The sequence below is a fragment of the Ranitomeya imitator genome, chromosome 6 (assembly GCF_032444005.1).
Source record: "Ranitomeya imitator isolate aRanImi1 chromosome 6, aRanImi1.pri, whole genome shotgun sequence".
NCBI lineage: Eukaryota > Metazoa > Chordata > Amphibia > Anura > Dendrobatidae > Ranitomeya > Ranitomeya imitator.
The window spans coordinates 416286732-416305753 of record NC_091287.1 but is presented as its reverse complement, the minus strand read 5'-3'; the positions used below and the strand labels follow the sequence as shown (position 1 = coordinate 416305753).

The window sequence follows — 19022 nt, the reverse complement described above, 5'->3', positions numbered from 1 at the left end:
ACATGTAACAGCAGCGTTTGTATGACTGGATGCACAATTTCCTTTTTCTCTGCCACGCTTACAGGTATATGTTGTGCTGCAGGGTTTATTACAGGCTCTGATGTTGTGAAGAATAGATACGGTCACAGGACAACTTGAGAGTTTATACATAACTAGATTGTGGCCCGATTCTAACGCATCGGGTATTCTAGAATATGCATGTCCCCGTAGTATATGGACAATGATGATTCCAGAATTCGCGGCAGACTGTGCCCGTCGCTGATTGGTCGAGGCAACCTTTAGGACATCATCGTCGCCATGGCAACCATTATGACATCTACGTCGATACTGTGCCCGTTGCTGATTGGTCGAGGTCTGGCGGCCTTGACCAATCAGACGCGGGATATCTACGTCCTTTATGACATCATCGTCACTGTGCCCGTCGCTGATTGGTCGAGGCCGAATATGCATGTCTCCGTAGTATATCGACAATGATGATTCCAGAATTCGCGGCAGACTGTGCCCGTCGCTGATTGGTCGAGGCAACCTTTATGACATCATCATCGCCATGGCAACCATTATGACATCTACGTCGATACTGTGCCCGTCGCTGAATCAGAGACGCGGGATATCTACGTCCTTTATGACATCATCGTCGCTGTGCTCGTCGCTGATTGGTCGAGGCCTGGCAGCCTCGACCAATCAGAGACGCGGGATTTCTTCGTCGATGCTGTGCCGTCGCTGATTGGTCGAGGCCTGGCGGCCTCGACCAATCAGAGACGTGGGATTTCCAGGACAGACAGACAGAAAGACAGACAGACAGAAAGACCCTTAGACAATTATATATATACTAGATTGTGGCCCGATTCTAACGCATCGGGTATTCTAGAATATGCATGTCCCCGTAGTATATGGACAATGATGATTCCAGAATTCGCGGCAGACTGTGCCCGTCGCTGATTGGTCGAGGCAACCTTTATGCCATCATCGTCGCCATGGCAACCATTATGACATCTACGTCGATACTGTGCCCGTCGCTGAATCAGAGACGCGGGATGTCTACGTCCTTTATGACATCATCGTCGCTGTGCCCGTTGCTGATTGGTCGAGGCCGCCAGGCCTCGACCAATCAGAGACGCGGGATTTCTACGTCGATGCTGTGCCGGTCTCTGATTGGTCGAGGCCTGGCGGTCTCGACCAATCAGAGAGCCGGGATTTCCAGGACAGACAGACAGACGGAAAAACCCTTAGGCAATTATATATATAGATAGATAGGATCAAATAAAGTATTAAAGGGAATCTGTCACCAGTTTTTAGCTACCCAGTCTGAGAGCAGTGTGATGTAGGGGCAGAGACCCGGATTCCAGCAATATATCACTTACTGCTGCAGTTTTGATTAAAAACGGTTTTATCTGTTGCAGATCTAGCAGTTCTCTGAATGCGGAGCTGTATATCCCCACCCACACCACCGATTGGCAGCCTTCTGTATACCCTTTGTATAGGCAGAAAGCTGATAATCAGTGGTGGGGGTGAGTTATACAGAGCTCATAACTATGGAGAACAGCATAGCAGCAGTGTCATGCATCTGGGCTTGAACCCTCGGAGCCAGTGTTTTGTGGTCGGCTTCTCTGTCTGAGGCACAGCAGGTATACCTTTTATTCGGGTGTTTAGTTTCTGTTACCCTTGCTTTTGTGTTTTCAGGGTAACAGGTGTTTTCCTCATTTGTCTGCCCTATCACTTTTCAGCTGCGGCTTTATATACTTACCCCCTGCTGGTGATAGTCTCCTTTGGATGAGTCCAGCCATACTGCTGTAGTTTAAAACAGTCAGTGAAAGACCAGCTAGGGTTTATTTCTTTGCTGTTTTATGTTCCTTTCCTGCACCCATCTTGTTTCTTTTTAGGAAATAGGCGGCATATTCTATAACAGTATGTACTTAACCCCTTTCTGACCTCGGACGGGATAGTACGTCCGAGGTCAGAACCCCCGCCTTGATGCGGGCTCCGGCGGTGAGCCCACATCAAAGCCGGGACATGTCAGCTGTTTTGAACAGCTGACATGTGCCGCAATAGAGACGGATGGAATCGCGATCCACCCGCCGCTATTATCTAGTTAAATGCCGCTGTCAAACTCTGGCAGCGGCATTTAACCAGCGCTTCCAGCCATCGGGCTGGAAATGAGCGCAGCGCCGACCCCCGTCACATGATAGGGGGTCAGCGATGCATCGGCATAGTAACCAGAGGTCTCCTTGAGACCTCTATGGTTACTGATGCGGCTTGCTGTGAGCGTCACCCTGTAGTCGGCGCTCATAGCAAGCCTGCTCAGCTACATAGGAGCGATCTGATGATTGCTGCTATGTAGCAGAGCCGATCAGGCTATGCCAGCTTATATCCTCCCATGGAGGCTATTGAAGCAGGGCAAAAGAAAAAAAAAAAAAAAGGTTAAAAAACAAAAAGAGAAAAAAAAATATATATAAAAAGAGTTTAAATCACCCCCCTTTCGCCCCATTCAAAATAAAACAATAAAAAAAAAAATCTACACATATTTAGTATCGCCGCGGTCAGAATCGCCCGATCTATCAATAAAAAAAAAAGGATTAACCTGATCGCTAAATGGCGTAGTGAGAAAAAAAATTACGTTTTTTTGGTCGCCGCATCATTGCAATAAAATGCAATAACGGGCGATTAAAAGAACGTATCTGCACAAAAGTGGTATCATTAAAAGCGTCAGCTCAGCACGCAAAAAATAAGCCCTTACCCAACCCCAGATCACGAAGAATGGAGATGCTACGGGTGTCGGAAAATTGCGTTGTTTTTTTAGCAAAGTTTGGAATTTTTTTTCACCATTTAGATAAAAAAAGAACCTAGACATGTTTGGTGTCTATGAACTCGTAATGACCTGGAAAATCAATATGGCAGGTCACTTTTAGCATTTAGTGAACCTAGCAAAAAAGTCAAACAAAAAACAAGTGTGGCATTGCACTTTTTATGCAATTTCACCGCACTTGGAATTTTTTCCCATTTTTCAGTACACGACATGGTAAAACCAATGATGTCGTTCAAAAGTAAAACTCATCCCGCAAAAAAATAAGCCCTCACATGGCCATATTGACGGAAAAATAAAAAAGTTATGGCACTGGGAAGGCGGGGAGCGAAAAACGAACACGGAAAAACGGAAAATCCCAAGGTCATGAAGGGGCTAATCCCTTATTTTGTATTTGGTGGTTTGTTTTACTCGGCGATCTCTTTCTGTTTCAGCACACTTTCCCTTCTGTAGGTAATTTGCACTCCGCTCTGCCCTTTGGTTCTTTAGGAGGAACGCGAAGAGCTTGATAACCTATCAGGCAGCATAGGTCCGAGTAGGGCTAACGCAGCTCACGCAGGAATCACTAGGGACTGAAGGGTCAGGATCCCTAGTCTATGCAGGAACTGGCAGGGTCAGTTGCAGTTTTTAGTGTGTTACCCATTTTCCTGAGTGAATTGCTACACTATCATAACAAGAAGGTATTTATCAGCATGAAATTATCAAAACTACATTAAGCAGCCCAGAAAGTGAAACCTAGCTGGATCTCTTCTTCTATATTGTGCTGATCTCAGATTAGGTTTCAAACACTTTAAAAGAATTATCCTCCACTAACTTCTGACAACCTATCCATCCTCACACCCAAATGGTCTCAGCCCTGAGGGGTTCTGGAGACACATGGTATGTATGACCAATCACATGTTGCAGTTACTTGTTAGTGATGGAGCCAGACAAAGAAGATCTGGTCAGGTGATTGTGGGACTGCACCAAATCCACACAAACTTGCAGTTCTACATTTGCTGTGGATTATTGAAATTCTAAACTATAAACTTACGCCAATTGTATATAAAACATGGCCTAATTGATGCCTTTGTATTGTTTTTCCTTTTTTTGAAGTCTCCTATCTGTCCATGTTTAATTCCGGATGCCAGTGAACAAAAGAAGATAATCTGCACAGTTGCTTTTATCTTCGTCTTGCTTTTCCCAGTCTTCTAGTGTGGTGGTCTAGCATTGGTTTTGACACAATTTTCTTGAAGCCACAGCTTGACCACACCATGTGAATCTGCCTCCAAGGGCTGCACCAGAGTCACAAAAGAGAACACCGTGGTCCTCCCCACCTCCATCCAAAATTAATTTAACAAATCAAGAGATTCACTGGGTAAGAGTCGACCACAGAAAAATGCTATTTGTTATAAAGACCAAATGTAGGATTAAAGGGGTATTCCCATGTCCAAGATCCTATCCTGACATGCAGTAGGTGCAATAATAAGTTATTAGCCAATAACTCCACGTAGAAATGTAGTATAGTTCATCTGATTTGCTATGTCGCTTACACCATGTGTAGGCGTTGCAGTAGCTTAGGTATCCATGGTTACGACCACTGACAGCTAACTATCACTTTAGCAGTTGTCGTAACCATGGATACCTAAGCTACTGTAATGTCCTGCACACTAGGCAAGTAGCATTAAATCAGAAGAACTATACTATGTTCCTAATTGGAGGTTGTAACGGGGTCTACCAAGCTGGGGTACCTCTTTCAGTACCACCCTGTGTTTCAGGAGGTCCAATCTGCTTTTCCTAGATTCTGAATGAAGGGCGCTGGCAGGAATTTTTTGATTACATGAGAGCATATAAAAGCTGACTGCTTCTCTACGTATTTCCAGTCTAAGAACACCCTTTATTTACAGCACACAGAATATAAAACACAGATACACAGGGCAGGCCAATAGGAAAACAGCTGGCCAGACATACATTACAATAGCCGCAGGGGGCCGGAGCCTGCTGGTATTTACTGTGGGAATTACAAAGGTGGGGGGAGGTCAGAAAGAGAATATCTTGTCCAGGGGTGCAGCCTGTGGACTGATGCATTTCACATGGAAACTATTATACATACATATACTGCATAACATTCTTGGTGCTGGGGGGTTCTGTAACAGAGGTATTTGCTAACATGTTTGTTACACCTATTACATATTGTGATAGGATCTTGGAGATGAGAATACCCTTTTAACCCAACAGGGGCATGTCAGAAAACCATTGCATCTCATGTGCCCTTACTGATATATATTGGTTTCAAATACTGTTAAAATATACCTGCCATTTTACACAAAACCTATTGAAAAGCTTGTCCAGGAACTGTCCCAATGCTCATCCTCTGTAACTTACCATTCACTTCTTTTAAGTATGCTGCTCCACTTCATCAGTATTCTGCCTGCATTGTAGGACCTGGAACTTCCCTTCCTTCAAATCCCAGCATGCACTGTACTTGACATTTTCCAAAAGTACCCCCCCCCCCCAACTACAAGTTTGTATCGGTTCTCTATGTATGCTTTTCAACAAATGGATGAGAAGTAGAGGAAAAAGGGAAAAAGGGCTCTGTGATAAATCTTTTTTCCCTTCCCAGCATGCACTACAGCTGCCATTTCTAATGGCTTACTTTCCCTAAACTGAAATCCTGCCTATATTTTAAAGCTGTATGCATTTTAACCGTATTGTATATAGGCTTTATTATGCGAGGCCTATAGCCGCTGTTCATTGACATAACGTTACCCTTCTTCCAATGTTCCCCATTAATATATATTTTTGGCCTTACAGAATGGTTAATATTTACATAAAATGTAATATTGGACTGAACCCCAGGTGACCATATGACACGGTTTGTGATATTACTGCATGTATGTAAGAGAACATAGTTTTTAAGGTAGAAGGAAGACTTTAAGTCCATCTAGTTCAACCCATAGCCTAACCTAACATGCCCTAACATGTTGATCCAGAGGAAGGCAAAAAAAAAACCATGTGGCAAAGAGTAAGCTCCACCTTGGGGAAAAAAATTCCTTCCCGACTCCACATACGGCAATCAGACTAGTTCCCTGGATCAACGCTCTATCAAGGAATCTAGTGTATACAGGTCCTTCTCAAAAAATTAGCATATAATGTTAAATTTCATTATTTACCATAATGTAATGATTACAATTAAACTTTCATATATTATAGATTCATTATCCACCAACTGAAATTTGTCAGGTCTTTTATTGTTTTAATACTGATGATTTTGGCATACAACTCCTGATAACCCAAAAAACCTGTCTCAATAAATTAGCATATTTCACCCATCCAATCAAATAAAAGTGTTTTTTTAATAACAAACAAAAAAACCAACAAATAATAATGTTCAGTTATGCACTCAATACTTGGTCGGGAATCCTTTGGCAGAAATGACTGCTTCAATGCGGCGTGGCATGGAGGCAATCAGCCTGTGACACTGCTGAGATGTTATGGAGGCCCAGGATGCTTCAATAGCGGCCTTAAGCTCATCCAGAGTGTTGGGTCTTGCGTCTCTCAACTTTCTCTTCACAATATCCCACAGATTCTCTATGGGGTTCAGGTCAGGAGAGTTGGCAGGCCAATTGAGCACAGTAATACCATGGTCAGTAAACCATTTACCAGTGGTTTTGGCACTGTGAGCAGGTGCCAGGTCGTGCTGAAAAATGAAATCTTCATCTCCATAAAGCATTTCAGCCGATGGAAGCATGAAGTGCTCCAAAATCTCCTGATAGCTAGCTGCATTGACCCTGCCCTTGATGAAACACAGTGGACCAACACCAGCAGCTGACATGGCACCCCACACCATCACTGACTGTGGGTACTTGACACTGGACTTCAGGCATTTTGGCATTTCCTTCTCCCCAGTCTTCCTCCAGACTCTGGCACCTTGATTTCCGAATGACATGCAAAATTTGCTTTCATCAGAAAAAAGTACTTGGGACCACTTAGCAACAGTCCAGTGCTGCTTCTCTGTAGCCCAGGTCAGGCGCCTCTGCCGCTGTTTATGGTTCAAAAGTGGCTTTACCTGGGGAATGCGGCACCTGTAGCCCATTTCCTGCACACGCCTGTGCACGGTGGCTCTGGATGTTTCCACACCAGACTCAGTCCACTGCTTCCTCAGGTTCCCCAAGGTCTGGAATCGGTCCTTCTCCACAATCTTCCTCAGGGTCCGGTCTCCTCTTCTCGTTGTACAGCGTTTTCTTCCACATTGTTTCCTTCCAACAGACTTAAGGTACCGTCACACATAGCGACGCTGCAGCGATACCGACAACGATCCGGATCGCTGCAGCGTCGCTGTTTGGTCGCTGGAGAGCTGTCACACAGACAGCTCTCCAGCGACCAACGATCCCGAGGTCCCCGGTAACCAGGGTAAACATCGGGTAACTAAGCGCAGGGCCGCGCTTAGTAACCCGATGTTTACCCTGGTTACCATCCTAAAAAGTAAAAAAAAACAAACACTACATACTTACCTACCGCTGTCTGTCCTCGGCGCTCTGCTTCTCTGGTCTGGCTGTGAGCGCCGGGCAGCCAGAAAGCAGAGCGGTGACGTCACCGCTCTGCATTCCGGCTGACCGACGCTCACAGCCAGAGCAGGAGGAGAGCAGAGCACAGCGCTGGAGGACAGACGGCTGTAGGTAAGTATGTAGTGTTTGTTTTTTTACTTTTAGGATGGTAACCAGGGTAAACATCGGGTTACTAAGCGCGGCCCTGCGCTTAGTTACCCGATGTTTACCCTGGTTACCAGCAAAGACATCGCTGAATCGGTGTCACACACGCCGATTCAGCGATATCTACGGGGAGTCCAGCGACGAAATAAAGTTCTGGACTTTCTTCCCCGACCAGCGATCTCCCAGCAGGGGCCTGATCGCTGCTGCCTGTCACACTGGACGATATCGCTAGCGAGGACGCTGCAACGTCACGGATCGCTAGCGATATCGTCTAGTGTGACAGTACCTTTACCATTGAGGTGCCTTGATACAGCACTCTGGGAACAGCCTATTTGTTGAGAAATTTCTTTCTGGGTCTTACCCTCTTGCTTGAGGGTGTCAATGATGGCCTTCTTGACATCTGTCAGGTCGCTAGTCTTACCCATGATGGGGGTTTTGAGTAATGAACCAGGCAGGGAGTTTATAAAAGCCTCAGGTATCTTTTGCATGTGTTTAGAGTTAATTAGTTGATTCAGAAGATTAGGGTAATAGGTCGTTTAGAGAACCTTTTCTTGATATGCTAATTTATTGAGGCAGGTTTTTTGGGTTATCAGGAGTTGTATGCCAAAATCATCAGTATTAAAACAATAAAAGACCTGACAAATTTCAGTTGGTGGAAAATGAATCTATAATATATGAAAGTTTAATTGTAATCATTACATTATGGTAAATAATGAAATTTAAGACTATATGCTAATTTTTTGAGAAGGACCTGTATACCCTGTAACATTACACTTTTTCAGAAATGTATCCAGTCCCCTCTTAAATTTAAGTAATGAATCACTCATTACAACATCATACGGCAGAGAGTTCTATAGTCTCACTGCTCTTACAGTAAAGAATCCGCGTCTGTTATTATGCTTAAACCTTCTTTCCTCCAGACGTAGAGGATGCCCCCTTGTCCCTGTCTCAGGTCTATGATTAAAAAGATCATCAGAAAGGTCTTTGTACTTTCACCTCATATATTTATACATTAACATAAGATCACCCCTTAGTCTTCGTTTTTCCAAACTAAATAGCCCCGAGTGTAATAACCTATCTTGGTATTGCAGATCCCCCAGTCCTCTAATAACCTTGGTCACTCTTCTCTGCACCCGCTCCAGTTCAGCTATGTCTTTCTTATACACCGGAGACCAGAACTGTGCACAGTATTCTAAGTGTGGTCGGACCAGTGACTTGTATAGAGGTAAAATTATGTTCTCCTCATGAGCATCTATGCCTCTTTTAATGCATCCCATTATTTTATTTGCCTCTGTAGCAGCTCCCTGACACTGGCCACTGAATATGAGTTTGTCATCCACCCATACACCCAGGTCTTTTTCATTGACAGTTTTGCCCAGAGTTTTAGAATTAAGCACATAATTATACATCTTATTACTTCTACCCAAGTGCATGACCTTACATTTATCCCCATTAAAGCTCATTTGCCATTTATCAGCCCAAGCTTCTAGTTTACATAAATCATCCTGTAATATAAAATTGTCCTCCTCTGTATTGATTACCATGCAGAGTTTAGTGTCATCTGCAAATATTGAAATTCCTCTCTGTATGCCCCCTACAAGGTCATTAATAAATATGTTAAAAAGAAGAGGGCCCAATACTGACCCCTGTGGTACCCCACTGCTAACCGCTACCCAGTCCGAGTGTGCTCCATTAATAACCACCCTGTTTCCTACCCCTGAGCCAGCTCTCAACCCACTTACACATATTTTCCCCTATCCCCATTATTCTCATTTTATGTATCAACCTTTTGTGTGGCACCGTATCAAAAGCTTTTGAAAAGTCCATATACACTACATCCACTGGGTTCCCTTGGTCCAGTCCGAAACTTACCTCTTCATAGAAGCTGATCAAATTAGTCTGACATGAATGGTCCCTCGCAAACCCGTGCTGATACTGGGTCATGAGGTTATTCCTCTTCAGATACTCCAGCATAGCAATAGCATCCCTTAGAATGCCCTCCAGGATTTTACCCACAGTAGAGGTTAAGCTTACTGGCCTATAATGTTCGAGTTCAGTTTTGTCCCCTTCTTAAATATTGGCACCACATTTGCTATACGCCAGTCCTGTGGTACTGACCCTGTTATTATGGAGTCTTTAAAGATTAAAAATAATGGTCTATCAATGACTGTACTTAATTCCTGCAGTACTCTTATCCCATCTGGGCCCGGAGATGAACCACTTGTCACCCAACTTCAAAGAATTATGATCTCTTCCAATCCCCAGCAGCGTCTCATATGGGAACAGCACTAATGACGGCATCACATAAGCACTGGAGATCCGCACACACACAATTCTCTTGCATTACTTGGTTTTGGTGCAGGCTGGTGTTTTAGTGACATTTCAGCTTTTCCAAGCTCCTTGTGCATATTGCATAGGGAAACGGTCATCCTGACTTGGGCATCTGGGCATATTGTGGCATTATCGGGACACAGAGAATATCACTGTGTTATTTGTCATGTTACATGGGACTGCAGAGCCCACTACATAGTAACATAGTTAGCAAGGCTGCAAAAAGACATTTGCCCATCCAGTTCAGCCTATATTCCATCAGAATAAATCCCCAGATCTATGTCCTTCCAAAGAACCTAATAACTGTAAGATACAATATTGTTATGCTCCAGGAAGACATCCAGGCCTCTCTTGAAACCCTCGATTGAGTTCGCCATCACCACCTCCTCAGGCAAGCAATTCCAGATTCTCACTGCCCTAACAGTAAGGCTAGGTTCCCATTGCGTTAGGGCAATCCGTTTAGTGCATAGCGCTAGCGGATTGCGCTAACACAATGTATTTTTTGGAGTCGCGTTTTAACGTCCCCGCTAGCGCAGATCCCCGATCTGCGAGAGCGGGGAACGGACCTCGGGCGCGCTGCAAGCAGCGTCCGAGGCGCGTCACAAAAGAACGGCACATCGCTAGCGCATGTCGAAAATGGCACGCGCTAGCGATGCGCGTTAACATTGCTGCCAATGGGTGCGCTAACGGACGCGTTGTACGGCGTTAATTTAGCCGTGCAACGCTGTCTGTTAGCGCTGTCCCATTAACGCAATGGGAACCTAGCCTAAAGAATCCTCTTCTATGTTGGTGGAAAAACCTTCTCTCCTCCAGAAGCAGAGAATGCCCCCTTGTGACCGTCACCTTCCTTGGTATATACAGATCCACAGGGAGATATTTGTATTGTCCCCTTATATATGGTTATTAGATCGCCCCTCAGTCTTTTTTCTAGACTAAATAATCCTAATTTTGCATCATCAGCTGTACTCAATTATTACCATGTGTTATTCTTTTGGGGTCTCATGGCTGCAGGTAACAAACGTCAAACTTGGAGCGGAATCTACATGTAATAATATAGAATAATAAATAATACTCCGGCTGCTCAATCTCCTGTTCTTTAGAGGTTATTCTTTTCTGGATGAACATAGAGGCAAGAAGTCAAATCTTTGAAGATTATATACTTGATCATTTCTCTGATTGATGCTGATTGTGTGTAAACTGATAATGACTTTCCTTAAGTTGCAAAAACTACGAACAGCAAGTGTAATGAACCACTTATCAAATTAAGCAGACTTCAAGGAATTTTTTTCTTCTTAATTTTCTGATGATCTCAGTATATGTATTAATTTTCAGAACTCCACCAATGACCCAATTTCACCTCTTGTGCTCTTGGATGTACTGTATCAGCTGAATACTACTCCCGGACTGGAAACCACATGGTACCCAACATTTTGGGGAGTCATGCGCCTTCACCACTTTTGCTGTGGCATCCCCCAGCTAAATGATGAGGACTACAAGACGCACCATGTTGGGATGAAGAGTACTAGTGAAGTCTGAGGACCCCATTTATTGTTGAATTTCCAAATGTGCCTGCTAAGCACACATACACTCGGCACACAGACTGATACCCGCATGTAGGTACTATCTGTATGCAAGTCAATGGTATAGCTCACCTGAGTGAGGGGCCACATTAAAAAGAAAACTCGCTGCGTGCACTAGTCGTATCCATTGCTCGCATCAGACTCACCCGTCTAGCTCAATAGGTGCGATAAAGAATAATGTCAGCCATATGGACATCATTGTCATGGCATCTGCTCTTCTTTTTACTGATCAATGGCAATTACCACTCTTCCTCTCGCTGTCGGGGTACCCCAGGGCTCAGTCCTTGGCCCCCTTCTCTTCTCCCTCTGCACGGCCCCAATTGGACAGACCATCAGCAGATTTGGCTTTCAGTACCATCTTTATGCTGATGACACACAACTATACACATCCTCCCCTGACCTTACCCCCGCTGTACTACAGAACGCCACTGACTGTCTGTCCGCAGTCTCCGACATCATGTTCGCTTTCTATCTGAAACTCAACCTCTCCAAAACTGAACTTCTTCTGCTCCCACCATCTACTAACCTCCCTAAACCTGACGTTTCCCTCTCCGTGGGTGGCACCATAATAACACCCCGGCAGCAGGCGCGCTGTGTGGGTGTTATGTTTGACACCAACCTCTCCTTCACATCCCATATACAATCTCTTGCCAGCTCGTGCCACTTACACCTAAAGAACATCTCTAGAATCCGCCCTTTTCTCACCATGGAAACAACAAAAACCCTCACAGTCGCCCTGATCCACTCCCGCTTGGACTACTGCAACGCTCTATTAATTGGCCTCCCCCTCACTCGACTTTCCCCTCTCCAGTCTATCCTTAATGCAGCAGCCAGGGTCGTCTATCTAGCTAATCGTTACTCAAACGCGTCCGCTCTTCGCCAGTCATTACACTGGCTGCCCATTCATTACAGGATACAATTCAAAGTACTTGCTCTCACCTTCAAAGCTCTCCACAGTGCGGCACCCCCTTACATATCCTCCCTCATTTCTATCGGTCCTAACCGACCACTGCGCTCTGCAAATGACTTTCGACTAACCTCTACACTAATCCGTACCTCCCACTACAATCTCCAAGACTTCTCCCGTGCTGCGCCAATCCTCTGGAATGCTCTACCCCAAGAAATTAGGACCATCCACAATTTGCATAGTTTTAAGCGCTCACTCAAAACACATTTGTTCAGATCGGCCTACCATGTTCACTAATCAAAGTCATTTTATGTTTGTGTGTGTAGCCCATTCACTATCTCCATCTACCCCCCCACCCCCTGAAGATGGCTGGACCATCATTATAAATACACACCTGTGCTTTGTATCTCCCCCACCTCATTGCAGATTGTAAGCCCTCACGAGCAGGGTCGTCTTATTTCACTTTAATTATTGTATTGTTAACGTTGTTACTTATGACTGTTGTGTTTGAAACTGTAAAGCGCTGCGGAATAGGTTACTAGAATATGCATGTCCACGTAGTATATTGCCCAGCCACGTAGTGTATTGCCCAGTCCCGTACTGTATTGCCCAGCCACGTAGTGTATTGCCTAGCCATGTAGTGTATTGCCCAGCCACGTAGTGTATTGCCCAGCCACGTAGTATATTGCTCAGCACGTAGTATATTGCCCAGCCACGTAGTATATTGCCCAGCCACGTAGTATATTGCCCAGCCACGTAGTATATTGCCCAGCCACGTAGTATATTGCCCAGCGAAGTAGTATATTGCCCAGCCACATAGTATATTGCACAGCGACACGTAGTATACAGCACAGACACGTAGTATATTGGCCAGTCCCACGTAGTATATAGCAGCCATGTAGTATATAGTACTGTCCACGTAGTATATAGCAGCCATGTAGTATATAGTACTGCCAACGTAGTATATAGCAGCCATGTAGTATATAGTACTGCCCACGTAGTATATAGCAGCCATGTAGTATATAGTACTGCCCACGTAGTATATAGCAGCCATGTAGTATATAGTACTGCCCACGTAGTATATAGCAGCCATGTAGTATATAGCAGCCATGTAGTATATAGTACTGTCCACGTAGTATATAGCAGCCATGAAGTATATAGTACTGTCCACGTAGTATATAGCAGCCATGTAGTATATAGTACTGTCCACGTACTATATAGCTGCCATGTAGTATATAGTACTGTCCACATAGTATATAGCAGCCATGTAGTATATAGTACTGCCCACGTAGTATATAGCAGCCATGTAGCCCATGCAGTATTTAGTGTGGGCACATATCCCTGTTAAAAAAAAAAAGAATTAAAATAAAAAATAGTTACATACCCCTGGGATCCAACGGCGCTGTGGCGATGGGCGCGTGGCTGCCGTCATATTCTGTTCCCAGGATGCATTGCGAAATTACCCACAAGACTTAGCGGTCTCGCGAGACCGCTAAGTCTTCTGGGTAATTTCGCAATGCATCGCTGGGAACGGAAGATGGCGGCAGGCGCGAGCGGCTCGGTGGACTAAGAAGGGCGAGTATACCAGGTTTTTTGTTTTTTTATTATTGTTAACATTACATTTTTTTTTACTATTGATGCCGCATAGGCAGCATCAATAGTAAAAAGTTGGGGACACCCAGGGTTAATAGCGGCGGTAACAGAGTGCGTTACCCCCGGCATAACGCAGTCCTTTACCGCCGGCATTAACCCTGTGTTAGCGGTGGCTGGACGGGAGTATGCGGGCGCTAGGCAGTGACTGCGGGGAGTAAGGAGCGGCCATTTTCTTTCGGACTGTGCCCGTCGCTGATTGGTCGTGGCTGTTTTGACGCGACCAATCAGCGACTTGGATTTCATTGACAGACAGAGGCCGCGACCAATGAATATCCGTGACAGAAAGACAGACGGAAGTGACCCTTAGACAATTATATAGTAGATTAATTGATTGGACTATCATACTGTAAACTGTTAATGAATAAACCATATGCCATATGGATGTAAAAAAGTGACATATAGATGATCTACAGAGTGCAAAGTCATTTGTTCTTTCTGGATGAAAAACTAATAATTTTTCATAGACTTTCCGAACCTGGCCATTAACGTGCAAGATTGGAATATCACTTTAAAGCTAAACATTGTGTAAAACAAGCTAACCCAGTCACCAAGTCATGTTACCTGCTGTTAGGGCAGCATGATCTCACCGACAATTTCCTTTAAAAAATCAATAATAGCATAAAAAAGGATATAATGGAGTATTAAAATAAAAAAAAATAAAAAACATGCACTACGTATTAATAAAAAAAAAAGTACATATGGTCCATAAAGTTTTATCAAAAATCAGAAGGACAAGAAATCAACAATTTGGCATATTAGAAAAGACACATTACGTCTCATTCTCAGACGCCCAAGCCTAAATGACAGCATAGAAGTATATGTATAAAGTAGTAAAAGCTGTCAGAATATAGCAAACGTAAATTAATAACCGCATTGAGTAACCATACCGTAAAAGATGATTATCAAAACAGATCCCATAATTAACAAATATGATGACGCAAACATGAGGTCCAACACGTTCCACCAGCAGACTGGCTTCCTCAGGGGAAACCATGCCAAAATGCATGGCGTTAATGTCTATAGGAATAATTAACCTCTGAAGTAAATGGATAATAGAATGAAAAAGCTGAAATGTTTTTTTTTTGTTTTGTTTTTTTTTACTAGCTGGTAAAGCCAAGAGTCCTTTAGTAAGATCTTCTCATTGCGGAAATATGATTCTTGCTATAGTGGGAAGTGCAGCAGAAAACACCACATATGGCTCCCCGTATAATACTCTACCTTGTTACAAAAGAATGAAAAACTAATAAAAAGACACAGCAAACACTAAGCGTAATGATAAGCAGTATTGTTTTATTAAATCGATATATTGAAGGCTGGACACAGACACTGCCTAACACCCCGCCTCCCCCTACACATCAGGGTCACTTTTCTGGGTGTATGTATTCTAGCAGGCTCATGTGTCTATACTTATCTGGATTAAAGATGAAAAAGTATATAACACTTACTTTCTGGAAAGGCCCGATGCAAATGACAACAGGTGAAATAAAAGAAAAGAAAAGAAAAAGAAGTTAGTTTCAATTTTGTATTAAATCAATCAGATAGTCACCAGTTCTGAACATGTTCAGACGTCAATGAGTGCACACATCATACGTGTGAGAAGAATCGTGTTAATTGATGACCTGCAAAGACCAATCTTATCTTATTCTCACATTTGCCGTAGTATCTTACAGCATACGTGGCCGGCCTGGTGTACACCTTATGTGACAGCCGCTACCAGGCAATGGCCGAGCTCCTGACTGATCTCCTCGATCAATGATCAGATGGAAAGGTCGGAGATATTTGGAATAGTTTGTCAAACCCTGTGAATGGCCTTTACACGGACTGATAACGGATTATCGCAGATCACATTGGTAATTATTTCTACCATGTTACATAGAATATGTCACCATGTTTTTGCTATAATCTGACAGCAGCATGATGTAGGAGCAGAGACGCTGATTATGGCCATGTGTCACTTACTGGGCTGTGTTTTTCTGTTTCAATACAATCAGTGTTTTATCAGCAGGAGATGATCACTAGAGGACAATAGCCCTCATGTCTGCTAGTCCAGCCACTATCCTAGAACTAATTAGCAGTTCTGTAACTATACAGTGTACACGGAAAGATGTGGCGTGGTCGGGGTTACACACAGCTCCGCAACTGAGCTCTGCAGCAAAGAACACGGTGACTATCAGAAATGCTGCATCCAGTAAACTGTGCATAGGTCACCACATTTAATTATAGTTCCACAAACGAAACAATGTATACCACACAATACATGGTTATCTAAAAGAAGAGCTCAGTAAGTTATACTTTGTTGCAGTTATGCCTAAAAAAAAAAAAAAAGCAGTATTAGGCTTCTTTCACACTAGCGTCGGAATCTCCCCGTCGCAATGCGTTGGGGAGAGATTCCGACGCTAGCGTTTAACGCTTTGCACAATGGGTGCAGCGGATGCATTTTTCCGGCGCATCCGCTGCCCCATTGTAAGGTGCGGGGAGGTGGGGGCGGAGTTCCGGCCGCGCATGCGCGGTCGGAAAAAGCGGTCCGTCGGGAGAAAAAAACGTTACATGTAGGGGTTTTTTTCCCCGACGGTCCGCCAAAGCACGACGCATCCGTCGCAAGACGGATGCGAAGTGTGCAAATCCGTCGCAAATGCGTCGCCAATAGAAGTCTATGGGGGAAAAACGCATCCTGCAAGCACTTTTGCAGGATGCGTTTTTTCTGCAAAACGACGCATTGTGACGGATTTACAAAAAACGCTAGTGTGAAAGTACCCTTATTGTAACAGCAAAGTGAATGAGATTTCTGAAATCTCATGTTTTTATTTTTTCCTTTGTGGATTTGAATCGGTTTCAGATGAGCAGCATGCCAATTCTTTCAGCATTTGTGCAGAGTTTTTCACCCATTTATGCGCAGTGGGGGGAGGCATCATATAACAAAAACCCCCATACATCAAAATTTCGCAAGAAGTGCACATATTCTTGTTTTACCTGTAAATACTCCAGTATTTGCAGCAATTTTTTTTATTGGAGATGCTGAACATTTGCACATACCTTTAACTCTGTGTATATAAAAAAAAAAGATGGAATCCTCCTGACGTGTATGTGCCAACAGATGCTATTTTAGCATTGCAGACCCAGAGTTCTAGGTGCTAGAATAGGTTTTGATGGACGGCCGGTATCGGCTCGGCGGAGCATCGTGGGATTAGGCCCATCATTCGCTGATTGAGTGGAGATTTGTTTGTTACCCCTTGGGCCATTACTAATAGACTTTGACTCCTCCTCATTCATACAGATTTAATAACTTGGAAGATTTCTAGGATTGTAAATAAACTATGCAAGTAAGTAGAGTCGCATTACACCTGCTGGCCGGCGGCCATATAAAGGACAGCATGCGTGGGCCGACCAGAATAGTATGTGCATAGAATCATCATTCCCACAATCCGTTCTGTGCACTAAGAGTATCACCAATATCGGTAGCACGTCCCCTATTTCCATAGTATCACCAATATCGGTAGCACGTCCCCTATTTCCATAGTATCACCAATATCGGTAGCACGTCCCCTATTTCCATAGTATCACCAATATCGGTGGCACGTCTCCTATTTCCATAGTATCACCAATATCGGTGGCATGTCCCCTATTTCCATAGTATCACCAATATCTGTAGGTAGCACGTCCCCTATTTCCATAGTATCACCAATATCGGTGGCATGTCCCCTATTTCCATAGTATCACCAATATCTGTAGGTAGCACGTCCCCTATTTCCATAGTATCACCAATATCGGTAGCACGTCCCCTATTTCCATAATATCACCAATATCGGTGGCACATCCCCTATTTCCATAATATCACCAATATCGGTAGCACGTCCCCTATTTCCATAGTATCACCAATATCGGTAGCACGTCCCCTATTTCCATAGTATCACCAATATCGGTGGCACGTCCCCTATTTCCATAGTATCACCAATATCTGTAGGTAGCACGTCCCCTATTTCCATAGTATCACCAATATCGATGGCACGTCCCCTATTTCCATAGTATCACCAATATCGGTGGCACGTCTCCTATTTCCATAGTATCACCAATATCGGTGGCACGTCCCCTATTTCCATATTATCACCAATATCTGTAGGTAGCACGTCCCCTATTTCCATAGTATCACCAATATCGATGGCACGTCCCCTATTTCCATAGTATCACCAATATCGGTAGCACGTCCCCTATTTCCATAGTATCACCAATATCGGTGGCACGTCTCCTATTTCCATAGTATCACCAATATCGGTGGCATGTCCCCTATTTCCATAGTATCACCAATATCGGTAGCACGTCCCCTATTTCCCTAGTATCACCAATATCGGTAGCACGTCCCCTATTTCCCTAGTATCACCAATATCGGTAGCACGTCCCCCATTTCCATAGTATCACCAATATCGGTGGCATGTCCCCTATTTCCATAGTATCACCAATATCTGTAGGTAGCACGTCCCCTATTTCCATAGTATCACCAATATCGGTAGCACGTCCCCTATTTCCATAGTATCACCAATATCGGTAGCACGTCCCCTATTTCCATAGTATCACCAATATCGGTGGCACATCCCCTATTTCCATAATATCACCAATATCGGTAGCACGTCCCCTATTTCCATAGTATCACCAATATCGGTAGCACGTCCCCTATTTCCATAGTATCACCAATATCGGTGGCACGTCCCCTATTTCCATAGTATCACCAATATCTGTAGGTAGCACGTCCCCTATTTCTATAGTATCACCAATATCGATGGCACGTCCCCTATTTCCATAGTATCACCAATATCGGTGGCACGTCCCCTATTTCCATAGTATCACCAATATCGGTAGCACGTCCCCTATTTCCATAGTATCACCAATATCGGTAGCACGTCCCCTATTTCCATAGTATCACCAATATCGGTAGCACGTCCCCTATTTACATAGTATCACTAATATCGGTAGCACGTCCCCTATTTCCATAGTATCACCAATATCGGTGGCACGTCCCCTATTTCCATAGTATCACCAATATCGGTAGCACGTCCCCTATTTCCATA

The 19022-nt window shown here is 44.0% G+C and overlaps 1 protein-coding gene across 1 annotated transcript in view; it reads right to left on the bottom strand.

Annotated features, from left to right (window-relative positions):
* ASXL3 (ASXL transcriptional regulator 3) overlaps window positions 1-19022 on the bottom strand; it is a 186867-nt gene that overhangs the window by 125236 nt on the left and 42609 nt on the right. The window contains exon 3 of the mRNA XM_069731268.1: window positions 15408-15410. Coding sequence (XP_069587369.1) covers window positions 15408-15410 — 3 coding nt within the window. The remainder of the gene's footprint in view (window positions 1-15407; window positions 15411-19022) is intronic.